Consider the following 25,316-nt stretch of genomic DNA (forward strand, 5'->3'; position numbering starts at 1 on the left):
AATAAAAGTCTCAAATGAACATTGTAACTTTATACCTACAGGAACTACAAAAAGCAAAACAAAGCCCTAAGTTCTTAGAAGGAAGGAAATAATAAAGATCAGAGTGGAAATAAAAGAAATAGACTTCATAGAAAGATCAATGAAACGAAGAGCTGGTTCTTTGAAAAGATAAAATCGATAAGCCTTCATCCAGACTCACCAAGAAAAAGAGAGGGCTCGAATAAACAAAATCAAGTGAAAGAGAAGTTACAGTCAATACCACAGAAATACAAAGGACCATAAGAGACCATGATAAGCAATTACATGCCAGCAAATAGGAGAACCTAGAAGAAATGGATACTTTCCTAAAATAGTCTTCCAAGACTACATCAAGAAGAAATAGAAAATTTGAACTAATTACCAGTAATTAAATTGAATCAGTAATCCAAAAGCTCCCAGCAAACAAAAGTCCAGGACTAGACGACTTCACAAGCAAATTCTACAACACATTTAAAGAAAAGTTAATACCTATTCTTCTCAAAGTATTACAAAAAATTGAAGAGGATTGAATGCTTCCAACTTCATTCTGTAAGGCCATTACCTATCATTAAAAAAGAAAATTAGAGGCCAATATTCATGATAAACATTGATATAAAAATCCTATGCAAAACATTACCAACCAAATTCAACAATACTTTAAAAGAACCATACATCATGATCAAATGGGACTGACTATTCCAGGGATGAAAGGATGGTTCAGTATCCACAAATTAATCAACATGATACACTACATTAACAAAAATAAGGATAAAAATCACATGATCATCTCAATAGATGCAGAAAAGGAATTCAATAAAATTCAACCTCCATTCATTATAAAAACTTTCAACAAAGTTGGTATAGAAGGAACCTGCCACAAAATAATAAATGCCATATATGGCAACCCATAGCTAACATCATACTCAACAGTGAAAAGCCGAAAGCTTTTTCTCTTAGAACAGGAACAAGACAAGGTTGCCCACTCTTGCACTTGTATTCAACAGTACTGGAAGTCCTAGCCACGGCAATAAACACAAAGAAAGAAAGAGGGAGAGGGGTGGGGGGAGGAAGGAAAGAAAGGAAGGAAGGAAGGGAAGGGAAGGAAGGAAGGAAGGAAGGAAGAAGAAAAGAAAGGAAAGAAGAAAAAGAAAGAAAGAAAAAGAAAAAAAAGAAAATCCAAGTAGGAAAAGAAGTAAGACAGTCACTATTTGCAGACTATATGATACTGTATATAGAAAATGCTAGACTCCACCAAAAAACTACTAGAATAAATGAATTCACTAAAGTTGCAGGATGCAAAATTAATATACAGAAATTTCTATATACTAATAATGAACTATGAAAATAATCCCATTTACAATTGCATCAAAAAGAATAAAATACCTAGGAATAAATGTAACCAAGGAGATGAAAGACCTGAACTCTAAAATCTGTAAGACATGAAAGAAACTGAAAGACAGCACAAGTGGAAAGACTGTGCTCATGGATTGCAAGAATTAATATTGTTAAAATATCACACTACTCAAAGCAGTCTATAGATTGAATGCAATCCCTGTCATGATACCAATGAAATTTTTCTCAGAAATAGAACAAATAATCTTAAAAATTGTATAGAACCACAAAGACTCCAAATAGCCAAAGCAATCTTGAAAAAGAACAAAGCTAGAGATATCATATCCCTTGATTTCAAAGTATACTACAAAGCTATAGTAATCAAAAGAGCCTGGTATTGGAACAAAAACAAAAACATAGATCAATGGAACAGAATGGAGTCCAGAAATAAATCCATGCATATACAGGTAATTACTCTTCAACAAAGGAAGCAGAAACATACAGTTCCTGAAAAGACAGTCTCTTCAATAAATAGCGTTGACTACTGGTATTTACCCAAAGAAAACAAAACACTATTTCAAAAAGATACATGCACCCCTTTGTTTACTGCAGCTTTATTTACAATAGCCAAGATATGGAAGCAGCGCAAGTGTCCATCCATAGATGAATGAAGAAGATGTGGTATATACATATATATGTACACACACAATGGAATATTAGCCATAAAAAAAGAATGAAATCTTGCCATTTGCAGCAACATGGTTGGATCTAGAAGGTATAATGCTAAGTGAAATAAGTCAGTGTGAGAAAGACAAATACCTAATAATTTCACTCATATGTGGATTATAAGGAACAAAACAAATGAACAAATTAAAAGAGACAAAAAACCCCACAAAACCCAGATTCTTAAATGTAGAGAGTAAGCTGGTGGTTGCCAGAGGAGAGGTGGGTTGGGGGATGGGTGAAGTGGGTGAAGGGCATTAGGAGTACACTTATGATGAGCACTGAATAATGTATAGAAGTGTTGAAACATTAGACTGTGTATACCTGAAACTAATGTAACACTGTGTGTTAATTATACTTGAATTAAAAATATATTTCAAAAATGAATCTAGGCATAGACCTTCACAAAAATAGATCTAAATGTCAAATAACAAAACTTTTTATAAAACTCCTAGAAGATAACAAAGGAGAAAACCTAGATGACCTTGGGTATGGAAATGATTTTTTAATACACTACCAAAGGCAGGATCCATAAAAGAAATAACTGATAAATTGGGCTTCATTAAAATTAAAAACTATTGCTCTGTGAAAAACAGTGCCAACAAAATGAGAAGACAAGCCACAGACTTGGAAGAAATATTTGCAAAACATGCATCAGATAAAGGACTGCTACCCAAAATATACAAAGAACTCTTAAAATTCAACAATAAGAAAATGATCACCCAACTTTGAAGTGTGCAAAAGAGCTATAAAGACACCTTACCAAAAAAGATACATAAATGTCAAGTAAGCACGTGAAAAGATGTTCAACATCATATCGCATTAGGAAATTGCAAATTAACACAAGATTCCCCCCCCAAAATAAAAATAAAGTGAAAAAAGTATGTTACAGTATATCTCTATTTGTATAAAAAAAAAAATTTTAAAGGCAAAACCAGATATATGTTTGAGAACTTATACACTTGTGGGAATGCTATAAAGAACAGCAAGGGGATAATTTCACACAAAATTTAGGAAAGTGGTTACCTCAAGGGTAGGGGGAGGAGGTGGATGATACATTTGAGGAGAGGCACACAGGAACTCCGAAGGAACAAGTCATCTCTGTTCCTTATGTGTGTTCACAGTTCTTCACTTTAGTTTTATTCTTTAACCTCTGAAGTTACATTATATACCCTTCCATATTCATACATGTATTTTACACATATAATATGGATGCATAGACAATTCACAGAAGAAACAGAAACACCACTTAATGTAAAAACAGTTTACAGGGGCTCCTGGGTGGCTCAGTAGTTAAGCATCTGCCTTCGGCTCAGGGCGTGATCGCAGAGTCCTGGGATCGAGCCCCACATCAGGCTCCTCTGCTGGGAGCCTGCTTCTTCCTCTCCCACTCCCCCTGCTTGTGTTCCCTCTCTCGCTGGCTGTCTCTCTCTCTCTCTCTCTCTCTCTCTCTCTCTCTGTGTCAAATGAATAAATAAAATCTTTAAAAAAAAACAGTTTACAGCTTTAGTGAAAGAAATTCATATTGAAATGTATTGTCTTTTCTAAAAATTCTTTTTTGTTTAATGAGGGGTTTTTTGTTTAACAAATTACATTCCAGTTTTTAAAATCCTATTTTACAAAATCCATGCTAATCAATGCATTGATACGGCAGCTAAAGTAAAAATTTTGAGACTCCATCAGAACACTGTCAGGAGGCAGGAAAGTCTTTTCTAAAATTTCAGATCGGCAAAGATTTTAAAAGTGTACAAGGTCCAGTATTGCTACGAATGGGGAGAAATGAGCACCCAAATCCAACTGTATGTGGTAGAATAAGTTGCCACGGCACAGTACGTTGCTCTGTACTAGGGTAAAACTGGGTGAGGGCAGCTGTGTTCTACCTTGCTTGCCTATGTTTTGTTTCAATAGTGGATTCTGTATTACATGTATAAATTAAGCTACTGGGTTAATGTTCATCATAAATGTTCAGTTTCATAAACTTATTTTTGTAATGACATTATTTTTAATAAGTTGAAAGATATAATTAATGGGGTCTCAAAATTTGGAAATTAAAATCTTTATCATTGAACAAAATTCTGTCAGTCTTCCCATGAGTGAACCGACTTTATTTATATTAAAACAGAGCTACCAAAGAAAATAAGGAGGACACATCAGTTGACGCTTCTCAGGTAATCTAGATTGAGCAGTTCATGTTTTTTTAAATCTCTTTCGCCATTATTATGATGTGGAATATAATTGTTCTGTTCCCTTCCTCTTACAGACGGGTACTTGATAAATACTCTACTGCATATAAATGGGACCACCTGTCTCTTTTGCTCACCTTGTCATCTCATTCTTTCATTTATTTGTCTATTCTGTATTCATTCATTCATTCATTCATTCATAAAACAGGTAATTCCTGAGTGTCTGCTTTTGTCCCAGTTCAAAAAATTATGCTAGACAAGGAGAATCAGCAGTGGATAAAACAAATCCCAGCCTGTCCTCATGAATCTTAGAATCTAAGGGGAAAGATGGACGCTGACCAAGTGTAAGCATGAGAAGTGTGACAGAAGAGTGCTATAGGAGAATATGACGAGGAATTTGCCCAAGAGGAGGGTCAAGATAGACCTCCTGAAGGAAATGATTTTCCAACCAAAACTGATTATGAGGGTACATTAGCTAGTCAAAAGGTGGGAAAAGAATATTCCAGATAGAAGGAATTTCATATTCAAAGACCTTGAGGTAGGAAGGAGGACATTTGAAGAAATTTTAAAAATATGTAGACTTTTTAGTAGGGGAAAGAAAAACAAAGGTAAAGGTGTTGTCTAACAAGTCCAGAGAGATAGGCAGGGCAATTCTGTGGGAAGTCTTATAATAATTCTTGCATTCAACAAACATTTGTTGAGTATTTCCTATATGCCAGGCACTGTTCAAGGAATTGGAGATGTATCATTGAATAAATCAAAGTCCCCCATTACCATGGAGCTGGCATTCTTCTATTTCTTGTTAACCTTTTTGGACTTTAACCTAAGGGCAAAGGAAAACCATGGAAAGGTTGTGAGCAGCAGAGCTATGTGGTCTGGTGTCTGTTTTTAAAAGATTATTTTAGCTAAATTATGGAAAATGGGCATTCCAGAAATCTCTTCATCCAAAGCCACGTGCGTCTTTGAAGGATCCCTGACAGTAGGTATGACCACCAAGAATGGTGAAAAATATTTCCAGTGCAGTAAGGACATGCTTCTTCCTCTTGAAAACTTGACCCATGCTGATGATTATGAGAGAGAATATTTTTCCCATTTTCAAATAGAGAAGGACAACTAAGACATAGCCTTACATAATTTTGTGACAACATGTCCAATCAGCTTTGGGGAGACCTCTAAGTAGATAGCTTAGATTGTGATTTTGTGTCATAGATGTCCCTGCAAGAATCTGATGAAAGCTATGAGCCATCTCTGTAGAACAAAATTTTAATACTGTTTGAGGGAGTTCACAAACTTTAAAGCCCACCCACAGACAAGGATAGTAGTCCCTACATTAAGAATTCAGATGTCATGTAAACATACATGCACACAGAGCCTCACTTTACAGAAGCTTATGATTATGAAGAAACTACCTAGAAATGGGCAAGGGGCTCATTTTTTAAAAGAAACATGCATTTCACACACACACAATTTTTGAAAACTTTTTCATTCTACCAGAGAAGAAGAAGGAAACTTGTGAAGCCGAGAAAGGAAGCCTGTAAAGCCGAGAAAGTTTATTAGCTCTACATCAAAAGTTTGTGAACCTGAGCAGTCTTGACTTCTTAAGTAGTTTGGCTAATTGAAGCAGGGTGGGGAAGTACCCATCTCAACCAAAATGTTTGCTTCTTGACCTCAGTTATTTGATTTTAATTATTCTTGCCTCACGTGTTTACAAGAAAAAAGACTTTTAAAAATCTAACTTTTGTAAAGACTGCATTTTTCAAAGTGCTTTCACATCATTTTGGACCATGTAAGATACTCATGTCAGGGAGGCAGTTCCTCAGAAAATTCAACATAGAATTACAATATGGTCCGGCAGTTTCACTTACGGATTTATATCCGAAAGGGAAAGCAGGGACTCAAATAGTTGTATGCTTGTGTTCTTGGCAGCATCATTCACAGTAGCCAAACGGTGAAAGCAGTCCAGCAACCCCAGTCATTGACAGATGAATGCACACACGAAATGTGGTATATACATACAGTGGGCTGTTAGTCAACCTTAAAAAGGAAGGAAATTCTGACACATGCTACAACATGGGTGAATCTTGAAGACATTATAGTAGGTGAAATAAGCCCGTTACAGAAGGACAGGTACTGCATGATTCTAGTTATGTGCAGTATTCGCAGTTGTCAAATTCGCACAGACAGGAAGCAGAATGGTTGTTATCACATGCTGGGGGTGGAAGGTATGGGGAGTTATTGTTTAATGGGTATGGAGATTTTGGGAAGATATAAAAGTTCTGGAGATGGATGGTGATGGTAGTTGCACAACAATGTGGATATACTTAATGTCACTTTAACATGGTAAAAATGAAAAAAAGAATAGTGGGGAGGGGCCTGGCTGGCTCAGTTGGTAGAGCATGTGACTCCTCATCTCAGGGTCATGAGTTCGAGCTCCACGTTGGGTGTAGAGATTACTTAAATAAATAAATAAATAAATAAATAAATAAATAAATAAATAAATAAATAAAATGTTTAAAGTGGAAAATAGTTAAAATTGTAATTTTATGTTATGTCTATTCTACCACAATAAAAAATTATATTCATCTCAGCTGCAGTTCATAAGGAGGATGATTACTGGCATTTATATAGAACACAGATAAAATTTAGTACATATACTGACATCACAAACAGGTCTTTTAAAAGATAGACTCATTTTCTCAGTCTAATTTTTTAACAATCCAAATAAAATGTGCTATTGTGGTAACCACATTTGTTGCAGTGTATAAACTCAATTTGCTCCTTTTTTTGTGCCATCAGGAAGACCAAGAGGATCTGGGCCTGTGGGAGGAGAAATTCGGAAAATTTGTGGATGTCAAAGTGAATGGTAAAATTGAAATTGGTGTAGTATTAAAGGAGATCTTGCCAAAATGGCTAAATATCACTACCTAAAGTCCCTTGAGCCTTGGCACCCAAACAAATGATTTCTGTAAGGGGAACAGAAATCTCAGATTTGAGTCCTCTATTCTTCCATAATGCACTGCAACAGAGAAATAATGAATGTGTGCCTTTTGTGGGGAATGTAAGAGAAGTATAGGCCTCATGTTAGGGGCCTGGGTCAGCACACTGCTGGTACTACTCAGTGTATCAGAGAGCCACAAATTCCACATTCTATTTTTATGAGAGTCAAGTGATGAGAAATGAAGTTCTAACATTGCAAGCCATTGGTTCTCAACCTTTCCCAGGCCTCCCCATCATTCTCATGAGTATCACGCCCATCTGTGACATTTCTCACTAGACTTAGTGATAGTGGGGTTGACGGGGGCAGAGTTTGTCTCTTTAAGATACACAGTTCAGATACTTGGGGCTTAAAGAGTTGGAAAAAATACTTTCCTCCTCCCTCTTACCAGTGGGATAACAGATCTTCCCTAACACCTTGAGAATTTCTGTTCTGGCATCTATATCTATAGCTTAGTATAATGATCAGGACTGACAACGTGTCCAAAATTTATTAGTAGGGAGGCCATCAGGCTTTCCTTTCTGCAGCATCATAATCTACTTGACCTTCTCTGTAGCATCCCCTTTCCATAAATTCCTTTAAATAAGGACAATTTCATGTCAAATACTTTTACCTAAGAGTGAATTTAAGTCTGTTACTTCTCCCAGTTACTTGCATTTTTCCCATATCTCTAAAATAATTGTTAAATAAAGGACTTTGTCTCTAGTTTAAAAAAAAAAACTAACATATCTACGATCACAGGGAAGGGGTATTTGAGGAGCCAGGAAAGATCTTTCTGATGCCCTTGACATTACAGTCCCTGTATGCAATAAGAATAAATGATCATAGGAAGACCCCCTGTCTTTTATCTAGTGAAGATTAAAATTGCTCAATATCCTTTGTTTCCTAATGTAAAAAAGCATGCTATACATTTTAGGAAAATTTAGATTAGAAAAAAAAATCTAAAGTTTCATGGCCATATTTTACAGATAGAAAGGAGATGTACCATAAATGAGGACACAGAGAGCTTTAGCGCATAGCTAAGGAAACAGTCACAAGTGACCAGAACTTTGCCTTGTGCATGTTTGTATTCAGATACTGTGAATACTGTGTATTCATACTGTATTCACAGCATCTGAATGTGACATCTTACAGAAAGGTCGCACATGGGATTTACTGATTGATCAGGGCAAGCTCAGGTCTCTCGATCCCTCATCTAGTCATCTTGCTACACTCATAGGTAACTGAGTCTCTCCTTAATTGATTGCCCTATGGAGAAGCAATACTCAGTATCCTGATCCCTATAGGTCCTGCCTCCATTGGTTTGGATTTCTCCTTGCATGGATTTGAGCATCTCTACGGGATCCCACAACATGCAGAATCACACCAACTTAAAAATACTAGGTAAAGTGAAAACAAAAATTCTTACAGGATGCTCTGGTTTCTGGACTGGAAAACTTTTGAAGGGAAAATATGGGAGCTGTCTGAGCCTGGGTCAGTATGTGCCTAGCCTTTTCCTCTTTGATGATGCTTGTAGATCTTTAAGAACCTTAAGAGCAGTGGTTTTCAATTTTTATCTTATTTTTTTGGCAAAAATTTGAGAATTATAAAAACTGTAATGCTGAACCTAAAATATACAGAGGAAGTAAAAATACGGAACTATTGTGAGTGAAGTAGGGGAGATGGCTTTATCACACCACCTCCCCAGGTTTTGCCTTCACCCCTCAAGGCCTCTCTGTGCAACCTGGGAGAATATACTGTGAAAATCACTGACCTAGAAAAAGTCTTTTACCAAAAAAGACAGTGAGCCAGAGAATGGAAAAGTGTGGCATCTCAGGTCACCTTTGATTCCTTCAGGGAGATCATTTCCAACTAACACTATTGACAAGTAAATCCCAGACACATCAGATTAAGAGGAAGCAAAACCAAAGAGAAACAGAGTCTGATCAGGTTTGCTGGGTTCAGCTGCTGTTTACACAACAGGTCAATACATGGGTGTAGTAACAAGTGAATCAGAAACTGTGCTGCTCACACACCAAGCCAAGCTTTGGGCTCCCCACCCCAATTCAGTTCCCCATCTCTCCCTACTCAGCACTGTGGAAGCACGTTAAGACACTATCTGTCATTTTGTTTTAGCAGCAGAGAATTACTCGCGAAATTTGCCAATTATATCTACTGTGTACTTGCTGTTGTGGAGAATTCACAGGAAACAGTCCTCACCTCACAAGAGATACTCAGAAAAGATATCTAAGATATGAGACCGTGCATGCCAGTTGTCACAGGAGGGGATGCCAAAGGAATCAAAGGAGGAGAACTGTATTAACCCTGGTTGGGTTAGGGAAGTGGTAAGAGTTGAGCCATGAAAGATGGATAGAACTCAAGTGTTTGCAGGGAAGAATGGAGCTATACTATTCGTTAATATTATATCTGTGATTGTAACTGATGATGGGCCATCTTTGTGTGTTTCAGTGATGGTGATGCATACCGTCTTTATAACTTGGATGTATATGGATATAAAATACATGACAAAATGGGCATTTATGGTTCAGTGCCTTATCTCCTGGCCCACAAACCAGGCAGAACTCTAGGCATTTTTTGGCTCAATGCCTCCGAAACACTAGTGGAGATCAATACAGAGCCTGCAGTAAAGGTGAGCTTATGGATCGTGGCTGCATGTCTTACATAAGAAACAAAACCAGTGTAGTCATAATCCTGGGCTTTGTAGTGACAGTTCTCTGCCACCAAAGTCTTTGCAGTATAATCGATGAAAGTTAATAATATGTACCTGTTACTTACATATGGATGATACTTACATATTGTAGGTTAGAGGGAAATTTTTCAGAACTTCATTCCATTCTTTTTCTAGTACACACTGACCCAGATGGGCCCTGTTGCAGCTAAACAAAAGGTCAGATGTCGAACTGATGTGCACTGGATGTCAGAGAGTGGAATCATTGATGTTTTTCTGCTGACAGGACCTACGCCTTCTGATGTCTTCGGGCAGTACTCATACCTTACAGGTACTTGCAAGTGGAGGTGCCAGCCTCTTGTTCCATTATATTTCCTCTATTGTGTGTATCATCACTGTAAGTTAATATTTGTTGCACACCATGTAGAATTTATACACAATTTACCTAAGCTTTTCAAGAAGCAAGCACTTCTCCCACCTTCATCCCATTCAGCTTGGTAAAATGCTATACTGGGGCTAGAACTCTCCACTCTCTAATCCCTAATATTCTCCATCTGCTTCCCTTGGAGACTTTAAGCCCTGGGCTTTCTCTGCCTTTATCTCAGATAATCAGTGTCCCAACCTGAACTTTTCTATGTTCTCTTCTCCATTAAAATATACCACTGGCTTTAGCACTAAAGCATTTTATCTTTAAAAGATGTAAAAGATCATCTCTGTTGATGCAGAAAAAGCATTTGACAAAATCCAACACTATTTCATGATAAAAACTCTTAGAAGGCTAGGAATAGAAGGAAGCTTCCTCAATATGATAAAAGGCGTTTATGAAAAATCCACAGCTCACACCCTATTGAGGGATGAAAAACTGCAAGCTTTCCCCTAAGATTAGGAACAAGACAAGGAGGCTATGCACTTTCACCACTCCTATTGAACACTGTACTGGAAGTTCCAGTCAGAGAAGTTAGGCAAGAAAAAGAAATAAAAGGCATCCAAATTGGAAAGGAAGAAGTAAAATTATCTATTCACAGATGATGTGATCCAACATTTTAGAAACTCCCAAAGAATCCAAAAAAACTACCAGAGCTAATAAAGAAATTCACCAAAGTTGCAGGGTATATAATCAACATACAAAATCAGTTGTGTTTCTGTGTATCAGCAATGAACAATCTAAAAAGAAATTGAGAAAATAATTCCATTTACAATAACATCCAAAAGAATAAACTACCTGGAAATAAATTTAACCAAGGAGGTGAAAGACTTACACACTAAAAACTACAAAACATTCCTGAAAGAAATTAAAGAAGTCCTAAATAAATGGAAAGACATCCCATGTTCATGGATTAGAAGTCTTAATGTTGTCAAGATGACAGTATACCAAAAGCAATCTACAGATTCATTGCAATCCCTACCAAAATTCCAGAAGTCATTTTTTGAAGAAGTGGGAGAGCTGATCTTCAAATTCATGAGGAATTGCAAGGGGCCCTGAATAGCCAAACGATCCTGGGGGGAAAAAGCTGGAAGACTCATACTTCCTAATTTCAGAACTTATTATAAAGTAATCCAAACAGTGTGGTACTGGCATAAGGATAGACATGTAAACCAATAGAATAGAACTGAGTCCAAAAATAAACCTATACATTCGTGGCCAACTGATTCAACAAAGTTTCAAGACCACTTAATGGGGAAAGAATAGTCTCTTAAACACATGGTACTGGAACAACTGGATAGCCACCAGAGCAAAGAGTGAAGTTGGAACCCTACCTAACACCATATATGAAAAACTCAAAATTAATCAGCAACATAAATATAAGAGCTAAAGCCATAAAACTCTTAGAAGAAAACAGGGGTAAATCATCATGACCTTGGATCTGGCAACAGATACTTAGAATAGACACTCAAACAGAAAGCAAAAATAGATTAAGTTCAGCTTCATTTAAATTAAAAGCTTTTGTGCAACAAAGAACATTATCAAGAAAGTGAAAAGGCAATAAACAGAATGGGAGAAAGTATTTGCAAATCATACATTTGATGAGGATCTAGTATCCAGAATATATAAAGACCCCATACAACTCTACAACAAAAAGATAATTCTAAAATGGGCAAAGACTTGAATAGACAATTCTTGAAAGATGTACAGTTGGATTAATAAGCACATGAAAAGTTGTTCAACATCATTAGTCGTTAGGGAAATGAAAATCAAAACCACATGAAATATCCATTAGGATGGCTACGTTTTTTAAAAATAGAAAATAATAAGGGTTGGTGACGATGTGGAGAAATTGGAACCTCACACATTGCTGGTGGGAACATAAGGTAGTGGAGCTGCTCTGGAAACAGTTTGGCATTTCGTCAAAAAGCTAAACATAGGATTTTATGCGTCAGCTTGCCTAGGTCGTGGGATCCGGATACCTGGTTAAACACTAGTCTAGATGTCACTGTGAAGTTATTTTTTAAGTTGACATTATACTGTCAGTACTATTAGTTAACAGCAATAGACTTTGAGTAAAGCAGATTACGTTCCATAATGTGGGTGGGTTTCATCCAATCAGTTGAAAACCTTAAGAGAAGAGGAGTGAGGTTCTCTGAAGAGAAAGGAATCCGTGTCCAGACTGCCTTTGTACTCAAGCTGCACCTTCCTGGGTCTTTGGTCTGCCAGGCTGCCCTGCGGAATTGAGCTGCCGGCCCCAACAATCTCATGAACCAGTTCTTAAAACCAGTCATTCTCTCTCTGTATATGTATAAACATACACATACAAACACACGTCCTATTAGTTCTGTTCCTTTGCAGAACCCTAATACACCCAGCAATTCCACTAAAATTGGTTGCCTGGAGACTTGGATGCCAATGATCGTTGCATCTCTATTCACAGTAGCCAAAAGGTGGAAACAAGCCAAGTACCCATCAAAGATGAGTGGATCAACAAAATGTGTTAAATATATAAAATGGAATAGTATTCAGTTATAACAAGAGATGACATTCAGATACAGGCTGCAACATGAATGAACTTTAAAAGCATTATGCAAAATGAAATAAGCCAGACACAAAAGGACAAACACTGTATCATTCCACTTACACGAAGTACCTACAATAGGCAAATTCATAAGAGATGAAAAGTGGATTAGCTGTTACCAGAGGCTGGAGGGTGAGATGGGCAATGGAAAGTTATGGCTTAATGGTTATAGTTTCCGTCGGGGGTGATATTAAAGTTTTGGAAATAGCTAGTGCTGATGCTTATACTACATGTGAGTGTAATTAATGCCACTGAATTTTACACTTTAAAATGGTTAAAATGGCAAATTTTATTTATTATATATTTTTGCCACAATTTTTGAAAAATGGTAATGCCATATATCCCCCCAAAATTGAATTGTAGCTTTAAGGGGGTGAATTGTATGATATATGAGTTACACCTCAATAAAGCTGTTACAAATGAAAGTAACGCACTATCACTTCTGCTCCATTCTGTTAAAAGTCTCTGGGTCCAGCCCACGTTCAGGGCGAAGAGGAATTTGACTCCAGCTTTGATGGGAGAAACAACAATTTATGGACATGGGAAGACACTCATATAGGAAAAAGTACTGTAAAGGCCCACCTACAGGCCCTTTCAACTTTGTTATTATGGAGAAAAATCCTGGTTTATAGGAAAATGCTTCAAAACCAGTGGATCTGCGACCATGTCCAAGGAAGACCAAGTTTTAAGCTTATAGATTATCTGTTGATTCCTGATGAGGATTTTACTCAATCATATCCCTCCTTATTCTCTCCTGATATCATTATATCATTTTTGCTTAAATCAATATTTAGTGTTTATACTTTTCAAATGCTCAAGAGTGTCAGATATTTTATTCATTCCATTTTTCTCCCCGGAGACTTCCCGCCCAGATTTCTCTGTCCTGCCCCCATTGGGGTTGTTTCTCTCCGGGCTCCCTGCACAGCTGTCATGCTAGGACTTTTGTTTGCTGTTGTCTGGTGTTAGAGCCCTCCTTTTTTGGTTCCATGTTTTTCTTTTTCATGGTTATTGTTTTTGTTTTTTGTTTGTAGTATCTTCTGGTAGTTTCCTAAGAAAGTATGCATTAGAGGTACACTTTTTGCATCATTGCAGGTACAAAAACATCTCTTTTTCTACCTTCACCCTTGATTGATCATTTGGCTAGCTAGATTGAAAATTATTTCTCTCAGAATTCAAAGGCATTTCTCTATTACCTTCCATCTTCTTGCTCCAAAATCACTCTGAATTGTTTCTTTGTATATGATCTGTCTTTTCTCCCTGAAATATGTTCTGAAGTTTCTAATATTCCGAAATTCCGAAATTTGACAATAAAATGCTTTGATACGGATCTTTTTAAATAATCATTGTGTTAGTTATAAGATGTAGACTCTTTCAACGTTAAGAAATGTGTCCTTCAGTTTTGGAAAACAATCTTTGATTATTCCTTTGATAATTTCTTCCCTTCCCTTTTCTCTTTCTACTGTCCACATTTTACAATCTCCCTTCTCTTTTTTTCTGAGCAATTTTCTCAATTTTATCTTCCAGACCTTCCATTTGTGCTATATTTCTAATTTTTTCATACTCTCATCCTCTGATTGTTCCTTGTTCCCAATATCTTATGCTACTCTTATTTCATTGGTGCAATATCTTTTTTCATCTCCCTGAAGATACTAATGATGTTTTGATGTTTACTTTGTTGCCTTGTATTGTCCCTGTTTTCTCAGAGACCCTTTTATTGTATTTCTATATGTGAGTCCTAGTTTTGGAGGCTTTGAATAAGGTTCTGCCTAGGAGCACTTTAGTATTGGGGATGGAAAGTAGGTGGGGGGAGTCTCCCATCTGCTAGTGTTCTGGGAGCAGCGGTGAGCTCTTATCATCCATATCCCCCTGACAAGCACTCTGGTGAGAGCTTTGCTCACTTTGCTCAATGGTTACCATCCCTCGCCTTCCTGCCACCTTCCAAAATTTTGTTGTAATTACTCCTCTCTCATTCTCTTTGTTCTTGTCACTTTATTCTTTTTTTCTTTCCTTTACTCTGATTTTATTGGGAATTTAGAAGGGGAAGGAGATAAATGCAAGTAGTTGACCAGAAGTCCTCCATGTTCAGTAAATGTCTTGATAATAATTTCTTCAGTTTTTCCTGCCGCTAGTCTCCTTCCAAGTCAGTCTCAACACTGCTCCCTCACTAATTTTTCTAAAACATATGTCTGCTAAGGTTACATCTTGCCAAACTTTTGATGACTTCCCATAAGAGAAGATTTAGAATTCCTAGCCTGAACTACAGGGCCCCTTACAAACTGACCCTCCCCAGTTTCATCTTCTACTGGTCTCTCTCACAGTGTAACCACCCTCAAAGCTTATCATGTACTTCTCTGCCTCTGTGTCTTTTCTATTCCCTGTGCCTAAGTGTTCTATCCATTCTCTCTAGTAGATTCCTCCTATTTGTTCTTCAAGGTCCAAACCAAGGGTTACTACCTCTGTGAAGCCTTCAAGACCCCACACTTTACTGTAGGCAGAAACTTACCAACCCCTCTGTACTCCCATAACCCTAAGCTGCTACCTTTAACAGAGCAGTTGTACTGCAGAGCGGAGCAGTTACTTCACATGCCCGCCTCATCAGCCAAACTGTCACTGTCTTGAGGGTAAGGACTATGTTTTCTTCTCCTTGATATGCTAGGTACCAAGCTCAGGGCTTAGACTCTGTAGACATTCAGAAAATGTTTATCAAATGTGTAATTGTCACTGTGGTGGTAGCCGGCTCAGTTGTCATCTTCCCCTTTCAGGCACCCAAGCCATGCCCCCTCTCTTCTCCTTGGGGTACCATCAGTGCCGCTGGAACTATGAGGATGAGCAGGACGTAAAAGCAGTGGATGCAGGATTTGATGAACATGACATTCCTTATGATGTCATGTGGCTGGACATAGAGCACACCGAGGGCAAAAGGTACTTCACTTGGGACAAGAAAAGATTCCCAAACCCCAGAAGGATGCAAGAGCTGCTCAGAAGCAAAAACCGTAAGGTAAAATAAGCCGAACTTCGGAACCTTTGCATTACAAAGCACTTGTTTCATCTTTAAAACTTGCCTTGGCACAATAGTGGAGGAGAGCCGTCTGATAAAAAATGGCCATGAAAATAGTACCTTCAAATATAATTGTAACTGTGATAACAGGAAAGCAGTGGTGGAAAGATGGCCCCACCATCCATCCCTGCCTTAGCAGGATCACGGGGCCTAGCATTCAGTCCCGTTTGTTGTGGCCACCCTGTAGGGATATGATGGATACCCCAAAAGCAAACTGTGGTTCTGGTGTCAACATCATTCTCAAGATTGAGGACATCACATTGACACCACAGGGTCTGAAAAGGTTAATTAGTCACATTCTAGGGGAAGCAGGGCTGGCTCCCAGGCTGGTCTGAAGATGGCTTGTGAGATCTGAGAATGGAGACAGCTCAGCTTTTATGGTGGTGAGAGGGCTGGACTGGGGTGAGGATTCCTGCGCATGCTCGGGGCTTGTGTGGTTTGAACTTCCCGCTGGCACCCAAGGCAGAAGCATTAGGGCTTTCTTTGTCAGATGTGGGCAGAAGGGGAAGGGGGGATGGAAGTGCTTGCAAGCGTTTCACAGTCAATCAAAAGCTTGAAAGGGCTTGAAAGCTCTTAACAGTCGATCAAAAATGGAGTCAGTTTCTTCACTTCCCATTCTCCTAATTTCCCAATTAATAAATAGCATTTGGCAAGTACTTAGTATGGACCAGAGAGTTTGATAGAACACATTATCCTATCCAGTCATCACAAAATTAAAAGCTAGATCTTGTTAGCCCATTTTTCAGATGAAGAAACTGAGGCTAAGAATAGTTTTGTGTTTTGCACAAAGGCATATAATAAATAAGTAGATCAAGAACCTGAACTCTGATCTGCCTGACTCCAGAACCCACGTTCTTATAAGCAACTATTTATTAAAGCCATCAAAATGTCTAAAATGCTGTGCTAAAGATGAAGGGAATGCAAAGATGAGCTCCTTGGGGTCTTACAGTGAGTGGGGGAAAGGCAGATATACAACAACCACAATATCGGGTAATAATATAGCAGCCAAATAAAGGTCAGGGTCAGGAGTGGACTAAGAGAAAGAAGATTGCATCCAGCTGGACTCATGCTGGGCTTTCTGCATTTTAGATGAGCCCTGAAAGATGAGTCTCTAACTAGCTGAGAAGTGGGGAGGGGGAGGAGACAGTGCAGCCAGAAGCTGAAGCACCCAGTGGTGTTTGGAAAACAGCACACAGGTTGGTTTGGCAAGAAAACAAGGCATGTGAAAGGTTTGAGTAGTGGGGAATCTGACCGTATTGTAGGCTGCTTTGTATACATTTGGAGACATTAGAAGTTTTTGAATAAGGGGTTAATATGCAGAATATATGAAGAATACTTACACCTCAACGACCAAAAACAAACCCAATTAAAAATTGGAAAAAGGACTTGATAGATATTTCTTCAAAGAAGATATACAAATAGTCAACAAGCACATGAAAAGATGCTCAACGTCACTAATCTTTAGGGAAACGCAAATCAAAACCACAGAGAGATATCATTTCGTACCGTTAGGATGGCTACTATGAAAAACCAGAAAACAGCAAGTGAGGAGATAGAGAAATTGGAACACTAACCACGGGAATGTAAAATGGTGTAGCCACTACGGAAAACAGTATGGCAGTTCCTTAAAAAATTAAACATAGAATTATCATATGATCCAGGAATCCCACTTATGGGAATACGCTCAAGGAAACTGAAAGCAGATACTTGAGCAGATATGCTCGCGCAGATAAGCCCATGTTCCAACCCGCACTACTCACGGTAACTCAAAGGTAGAAGCAATCCAAGCGTCCACCAGCAGACGATTGGATAAACAAAATGTGGTACATACAAATATACAGTGGAGTATTATTAGCCTTAGAAAGGAAGGAAATTCCGATACATGGTACGACATGGTTGAGCCTTGAGGACATTATGCTAAGTAAAATAAGGAAGTCACAAAAAGGTGAATACTGTATGATTGCACTAATCTGTACAACCTAGAGCAGTCAACGTCATAGAGACAGAAGGAACAGTGGTGGTTGCCCAGGACTGCGCAGAGGAGGGAACGAAGAGTTGTTTTGAATGAGTATAGAGTTTTAGTTTTACAAGATGGAAGGCGTTCTGGCCGTTGTACAACACCGTGAATGTACTTAACACTACTGAACTGTATACTTAAAACTGGTTTAGACAGTAAATTTTATGTTCTGTATATTTTGCCACGATGAAAAATTTTTCAGAGTTTTTGGACAATGGAGAATTAAACTTTAGTATGTAGAACAAATCTGAACAGGCTTGAGGAAGGATGATGAGAAGGTTGTTCTAGCCAATTGAAGGGTTCTGAGGCCCTAGACTAGGAAGTGATGGCATAAGGAAGGTAGAGAGGTCGTTTTGTTTTGCTTTCATGTTTGCCCTTGTCAGTGTGAGCCTGTGGATGTCCCGGAGCAGGGATGACTTAACCCTTCACGGACAGCACCTCAGACAGAAGCTTCGTAACTGCTCTTTTGAGAACATGTGTTGGCTGGGCAGCAATAATTGTAAAAGAGCACTGGCCTGGTTTTGATACCATTTCAGTTTCCATAAGCATGAAAAGGGATAGGGTTTTACTGATGTCTTAAATATGTCATTCCTAGTAGTTATTTCTGAGTAAAATTTGAACCTCCACACTATGATAAAAGCATAAAAACGAACATATAACTCCTGTGTAACTGATGAGCTCTTCAAACCTCTATGTCCGGACAGCTTGTGGTCATCAGTGACCCCCACATCAAGACTGATCCTGACTATTCAGTGTACGTTAAGGCCAAAGAACAGGGCTTCTTTGTGAGGAATCATGAAGGAGGAGACTTTGAAGGGGTATGCTGGCCTGGTAAGATAGCACTTTATACACTTTTTCATTCCACTTGTTTAGTCCCAGTTAATGAAGGTTGCATGGCCATCACCCTCATTTCTTATAGATGTCCCTTGCTAGAGTGTAAGCACTTTTAAGAAAGAGAGGGCATTACCTTCTTCTGTATCTTCCATAACATCTGGTACAGTGTGCTCTGTATACATTTATCAGTCAATGAATGAGTAAAAAATAAGCAAGCACTGTATCTCTCTAAGCAAATAAAAATCAAAAGCCAAGGAATAAGGAGAGGAGAAAGAGAAAGAAGAAGCGTTCCCACAGTCTCTCCCTGTTTTGACTTCCCAGACTTTCATGAATGACCTCGGCTGCCTCCAGCAACTCTGGATTCTTCATTTCAGAAATTATTAGTTCAAAGCTTTGGTAGAAACCAGAGGACCCAGGGGAATCCCCACTGTGTCATAGGCTGGCACTCGATCACAAATCCATGTGCTGCAGAGACACCCCAGGCATTCCTTTTCCCCTTATACCACTCATGAACACTTCTTTGTTCTCTTTAAGGACAGAAGGGTCACTCCAGGATATTTGCCACGCTTACCTGGGCTATCTTGGGCTGTCAGTGAGGGATGGGCTCCATCTGCATGCTTGTTCGTGGGCCTTCCCCTGGGCCTCTCGGGTTGGAAGGTCTAGTGATTATCGCTGGAGTCCAGCGTTGCCTCCCTTAGCTCCTTGCCAGGCCATGCCTCCTCATCAGCTGTCTTACGTGTGAGGTGCCCAGTGGTCAGCCAGCTTTCACACCTTTACCGCACATCCTACCGCGAGCACCACTGTTTCTCACAGTCTGCTCTTCTGCCCCTACAGGTCTCTCCTCTTACCTGGATTTCACCAATCCCAAGGTCAGAGAGTGGTATTCAGGGCTTTTCACGTTCTCTGCTTATCAGGTTTGTTTTTATTCTTTTGCTCTTTCCTGGTTACTCAGAAGGATGAAAGAAGGAAAAACATGATTGAATAGAACTACTCTGCTTCATTGAGTAGCCCTTGATAAATAATACTTGGATGGAAACGCAAGGATGGCAACCACATTACAGACTTTAATGGTGCCAGGAGAGGTGCCACATATATTACCAAATGCACAAAAGCTGTGATTTCTACCTCCATTAAAATAAACTCTGTGACGTATCAAAGTACTTAATAATAGAGATTTGTACTTTCAAATTACTACATAAACTTTACATAAAATAATATTCTATAGCTTATTTAATGATGATGATAGGGATATATATATGAGAATATCTTGCAAAGTATACTGTGACATTAAAAGTAAGGTGTAGGGGGCGCCTGGGTGGCTCAGTTAAATGTCTGCCTTCAGCTAGGGTCCTAATCTCAGAGTCCTGGGATCGAGCCCCACATCAGGCTTCAGGCTCAGTGGAGAGCCTGCTTCTCCCTCTCCCTCCTCCTCTGCCCCATTCCACCTGCTTGTGCGCTCTTTCTCTCTCTCAAATAAAAAAATAATTCTTTAAAAAAAATAAAAGGTAATAAAACTTGAAATTAAAAAAAAGTAAGGTGTAATAATAAATCAATTCTTAAAATATTATGAGACCCCAGAGAGAACCAGAGAGCCCACTTGTAGAGAACTGTTTTCAACCAATTATGAGGATGGTAGTGATGCCTCGTATAAATTGAGTTATTTGCTGTGTGCCAAGCACTGTGCTAAGCAGTTATGTGCATTTTATCATTTCATCTTCACAGGAACCTCTGGAGTTGGAGCTATAATTAATTCTTATCCCACAGATGAGGAGTTTCCTCATGGACAGGTTTAAAACCCTGCTCAGTTCACCCATGTTATTAAATGGTGGACCTAAGATTTGAACTCAGTCTGTCTCTCACTAAACCCTAGCTTCTGAGCCTCATGTATTAGGACACAGAAAACAACTTAGAGCAGGGGTAAATAACACTCGGGTGAAATCTCGCCGTGTTCATTCATTTCCCTACTGTCTACGGATGCTTTCGCACTCTATCAGAGTTGAGTTATTGAAAAAAAGTCCTTATGGTCGGCAGAGTTGAAAATATTATCTGGCCCTTTCCAGAAAAAGTTTGCCAACCCCTGCCTTAAAGAGTGCTACAGAAAGACAGTCAAGGTAGTTAAATATTTGGAAACCAGATAGCCTTGTTCATTAAAGTATACACGTTCAGAAATAGTTGAAGGTAAAATGCAAAAGAATACACGTAAGTCTCCCCTAGGCATTTGAACGACTGGCGTGTGGGTGAAGCAGCAAATGTATTCTGTGGCATCCCAGGAGGCAAGCCAGGCCCACTGAGAGGATGTTACAAGAGGCAGGACTTTTAGAAAGTAATGGAATGAGCTTCCTGAGGGACTCCCTGTCATTGTAGCTACTGAGTCAAATGCTGAGAGACCGGGGATTCTATAAAAGGGGTTTCAACACCATGTTAACTAGATGACTCAGCAGCCCCTTCCCCCTCGAAACTGAACAGTTCTGTAGAGAACACAAACTCGAGACCATGGCAACAAACAGGTATATTGGCTGTCAAGTCTTTCAAAGTAGGGAGACCTGGGTGGCTCAGTCAGTTAAGCATCTGCCTTCGGCTCAGGTCATGATATCAGAGTCCTGGGATTGAGTCCTGCATCGGGCTCCTTGCTCAGAGGGAAGCCTGCTTCTCCCTCTGCCTGCTGCTCCCCCTGCTTGTTCTTGTTCTCTCTCTCTCTCGCTCTCTGACAAATAAAAATCTTTAATAAAAAAAGTCTTTCAAAGTATTAGAGGGAAGGCAGAATCTTATCATGGAAAGCTTTAATTGCCTTTAGTTAAGAGTTGCAGCAGAGGATGGGTGTTATAGACTCTAACCGTGATCATTCACCACCTTTCCTGTATGGGGCTTCTCCAGAGTAGGTCTTGGGGAGGACTTGACGGGCAGTGTGTATTTCACAGACAGTACCACACAGCATTCTTTCGTTCATCGACAAATACTTATCGGGCACCTTCTGTGGTTCAGCCACTGTTCTAGGTGTTTGGAATTCATCAATGAACAAAATGGACAAAATTCCCTGCCCTGTCTGTGGACCTTTTATTGTAGCACTGGAACAGAAGGCAGACCTTAGATAATAAACATAGTAGTGATAAATTAAATGGAGTATGAAAGAGGAATAGGGTGGCTATCATAGCAACACCATCACCATAGGAGTACTATCATGACCAAAGAAGAAATTTACTTCCTAGGGATCTACTGACATCCTCTACATATGGAACGACATGAATGAGCCCTCCGTCTTTAGAGGGCCAGAGCTAACCATGCGGAAGAATGCCATTCATCACGGCAACTGGGAGCACAGGGAACTTCACAACATCTACGGTTTCTATCAGGTAAGACATCCATAACGAAGCCACTTGGACCCATGTGCCCTGCCTTCTGGGTTGAAATCATTTGTAATAGTCTTACTGTATTGTTCATTTCTCTCTGTGTGACCTTTCTGACGACTGCAATGGATCTTATCAGGTTGTAGCCAATATAGGACTTGTTATTTCTTTCTTTGCACCTTTTCTTTCTCTAATGAACTTGATGAATTACAGATATTATGAGATTAATGGGACCATAGAAACATCTTCCTTGACAGGCGTCATTAATAAATGGCATCAGATACCTCAAAACTTTTTTTGAAGTAAAGTAGGCAATACGTAAACAAAGGCAATTAAAACAAATGTTTTGAAATTTCACAAATCGGGGGGTCTGGGGGGCTCAGTCAATTAAGTGTCTGCCTTTGGCTCAGGTCATGATCCCAGGGTCCTGGGATTAAGCCCTGTGTCAGGCGCCCTGCTCCCCAGGAAGTGTGCTGCTCTCTTTCCCTCTGCCCTCCCCTTCTCGTGTGCAAGCTCTAATAAATAAAATATTTAAAAAATATGAAATTTCACAAATGTCTAAATACAGCAAGTCTTATATTCATGCCAGGGGAATAAAACTTAGAACATAGAGGATTTCAGTAAGTTTTTAAATATAGAAAGCCTTCATTAACTACTTAGCCTTCTCCTTAGAAGGTGGTAGAATTGTCTTCCATTTGCCAATCACATCCAAAACATTAATCAGTCATTTGCCCTAATGGATATCTATCGTTCTTTGTTATTTTCATCCCATAACTGTGTTCCTGTGGCCCTCCCACCAACTGGTATATTTTCCAGTGGGAGTTACTGGCTCCATATAGCACAGTCCAGATAGTATGTGTTTACTTCTTTAAAAGCCTCTTGCTGTAACTGCAAACCACTGTAGAGAATTTTCCTATGTAGGCCAGGGCCAGTCACTTAACCTCTCTGAATCTCAGTTTCTTTCGTCACTGAAAGCAGCCAATCTCAGAGGTTGGTCTATAGATTTTTAAGAGAAAACCTTATAAAATACCTAGCAATAGTAAGCATTGAATATGCTAGCTTATTATCTATTATTTTCATTTCTCTTTTAATCAAAGAACATTTTCCACTCTTAGTAGGGGAATTTAGAGTATGTTTATTACATCATGAAAATTATTTGGTGGATTTATTTTCATATTTTCCATTTTATATTCCCACCTATTTACTTTTTGCATGTCCAGTAGCTTATTAGGGATATCTGCACAATGCCCTAATCTAATCATCCCTTTGAAATTTTTCTCCTTTGCCTTTGTAGCAAATGGCTACTGCAGAAGGACTGATACAACGATCTAAGGGGAAGGAGAGACCCTTTGTTCTTACACGTTCTTTCTTTGCTGGATCACAGAAGTATGGTAAGGAATGGCTCATATGATCAGACCTAAGAACATAAGTTAGCAAGCTGTCTTTTTCTTCTACCATTTATGGTAGACATTGCTACTGTGTTGATGCCTTCCTCTTCAGTGGTGATTGGGCAGGCCCTCGATTGTAGCAAGTGAGGTGCCCTGAAGTATGCCTTATGTCCTGTGAGACATAGTACATCGATTTTAACAAAGTTTAGTTACTTGTTTCCCATTGAAGAAATGGCCACTTAGTTGCTGGGAGAATGACTTCAGAGTATCTCGATTTGCTGGGATGGTCATCCCTGATTCTGTCTGTTTGATTTATCTAAACCAGGGAAAATATACTTCTTAGATATTCCTTCAACTGCCTGTTTCACTCAGCAATATGGCTTAAAATAGACCTGACTGTTGCTTGTGGTCAGGGTCACCTGTGACTGGATTCAGTTTACGCTAATGCAGATCTAATTCAACTCAACCACCTTCCAGCGGAAAGGCTATTTTGAGTCCCCTGGCCTTGCGTAAATAACTGGGAGCTTAGGTCCTAGTTTGAAGAATCCAGTCTTTACTGTATCATAGACCTTATTAAGCGTCTTCCTCCAGCCGTGAAAACCAGCCCCTGTGGCACGCTGGAAGAGGCCAAAGTATTGTTATCTCTGGCAAAGATTCATGTGCAGAGATGCTCAACACAGCATTAGTTCTTGAAACGAAATGAAAAGAAATCCAAATAAAGGAATATTTATAAAAATATGACATATCCATATGACAGACTATTACAAGACTGTTTAAAATAGTAGCCTTAATTGCATGAGCAAATGTTTGTGACCTCATGATAAATGGGGGGAAAAAGCAGAATGCTTAAATGTTTTTGTAGTATATTATCACGATTTTGTTTTTAAAAATATAGATAGCTCAGTAGGGGAAGAAAGGGATAAAGAAAGGGGGGTAATCAGAAGGGGGAATGAAGCATGAGAGACTATGGACTATGAGAAACAAACTGAGGGCCTCATAGGGGAGGAGTGTGGGGGAATGGGATAGGCTGGTGATGGGTAGTAAGGAGGGCACGTACTGCACGGTGCACTGGGTGATATACGCAACTAATGAATCATCGAGCCTTACATCGGAAACCGGGGATGTACTGTATGGTGACTAACATAATAAGAAAAACATTAAAAAAAAAAACCAACACTGATAAATGAAAAAAAATATATAGATAGCAATCTAAATCAGTAAGTTTAGTTACCTTGGTGATTATGAGTGATTTTTAAATTTTCTTTTTTTAAAAGATTTTATTTATTTATCTGACAGAGAGAGAGAGACAGCCAGTGAGAGAGGGAACACAAGCAGGGGGAGTGGGAGAGGAAGAAGCAGGCTCCCAGCAGAGCAGGGAGCCCGATGTGGGGCTCGATCCCAGCACCCTGGGATCAGGCCCTGAGCCAAAGGCAGACGCTTAATGACTGAGCCACCCAGGCGCCCCTTCTTCTTTTTACCTATGTCTATTTTCCATATTCTCTACAAGTGTCATTTTTAACACTAAAAAAAGTCAAGTGTTTTTAATGAAAACACTTTTAAGTAGCAGTTAAAAAAAGATGATAAAAGATGCGCAAACTAAGTAATCTCTGATCCCTTAAATACCGGCCTACTGCTCAGCCTTCGGTGCTCTGTGTGAAACTATCAGCCTCCCCCAAAGCGTAGCAAGGGACCCAGTGCAGAGAACCCTACTGTGTCAAGTCTCATGCTCAGACCGATAGCCAGAGCGC

At 39.1% G+C, this 25,316-nt stretch overlaps 1 protein-coding gene across 3 annotated transcripts in view; it reads left to right on the top strand.

Moving 5' to 3' along the window:
- GANC (glucosidase alpha, neutral C) overlaps window positions 1-25,316 on the top strand; it is a 70,596-nt gene that overhangs the window by 23,476 nt on the left and 21,804 nt on the right. For all 3 annotated transcript variants that reach the window (XR_006412067.3, XR_008957112.1, XM_026479934.4), the window contains 10 exons: window positions 4,196-4,241; window positions 7,053-7,119; window positions 8,538-8,634; window positions 9,700-9,880; window positions 10,097-10,250; window positions 15,690-15,925; window positions 18,707-18,833; window positions 19,671-19,750; window positions 22,043-22,186; window positions 23,475-23,571. Coding sequence is in view for 1 of the 3 variants with exons in the window: in XM_026479934.4 (XP_026335719.2) it covers window positions 4,196-4,241; window positions 7,053-7,119; window positions 8,538-8,634; window positions 9,700-9,880; window positions 10,097-10,250; window positions 15,690-15,925; window positions 18,707-18,833; window positions 19,671-19,750; window positions 22,043-22,186; window positions 23,475-23,571 (1,229 nt within the window). In the remaining 2 variants the exon portion in view is untranslated. The remainder of the gene's footprint in view (window positions 1-4,195; window positions 4,242-7,052; window positions 7,120-8,537; window positions 8,635-9,699; window positions 9,881-10,096; window positions 10,251-15,689; window positions 15,926-18,706; window positions 18,834-19,670; window positions 19,751-22,042; window positions 22,187-23,474; window positions 23,572-25,316) is intronic.

This window comes from Ursus arctos, unplaced genomic scaffold (genome assembly GCF_023065955.2).
Source record: "Ursus arctos isolate Adak ecotype North America unplaced genomic scaffold, UrsArc2.0 scaffold_36, whole genome shotgun sequence".
NCBI classification, from domain to species: Eukaryota; Metazoa; Chordata; class Mammalia; order Carnivora; family Ursidae; genus Ursus; species Ursus arctos.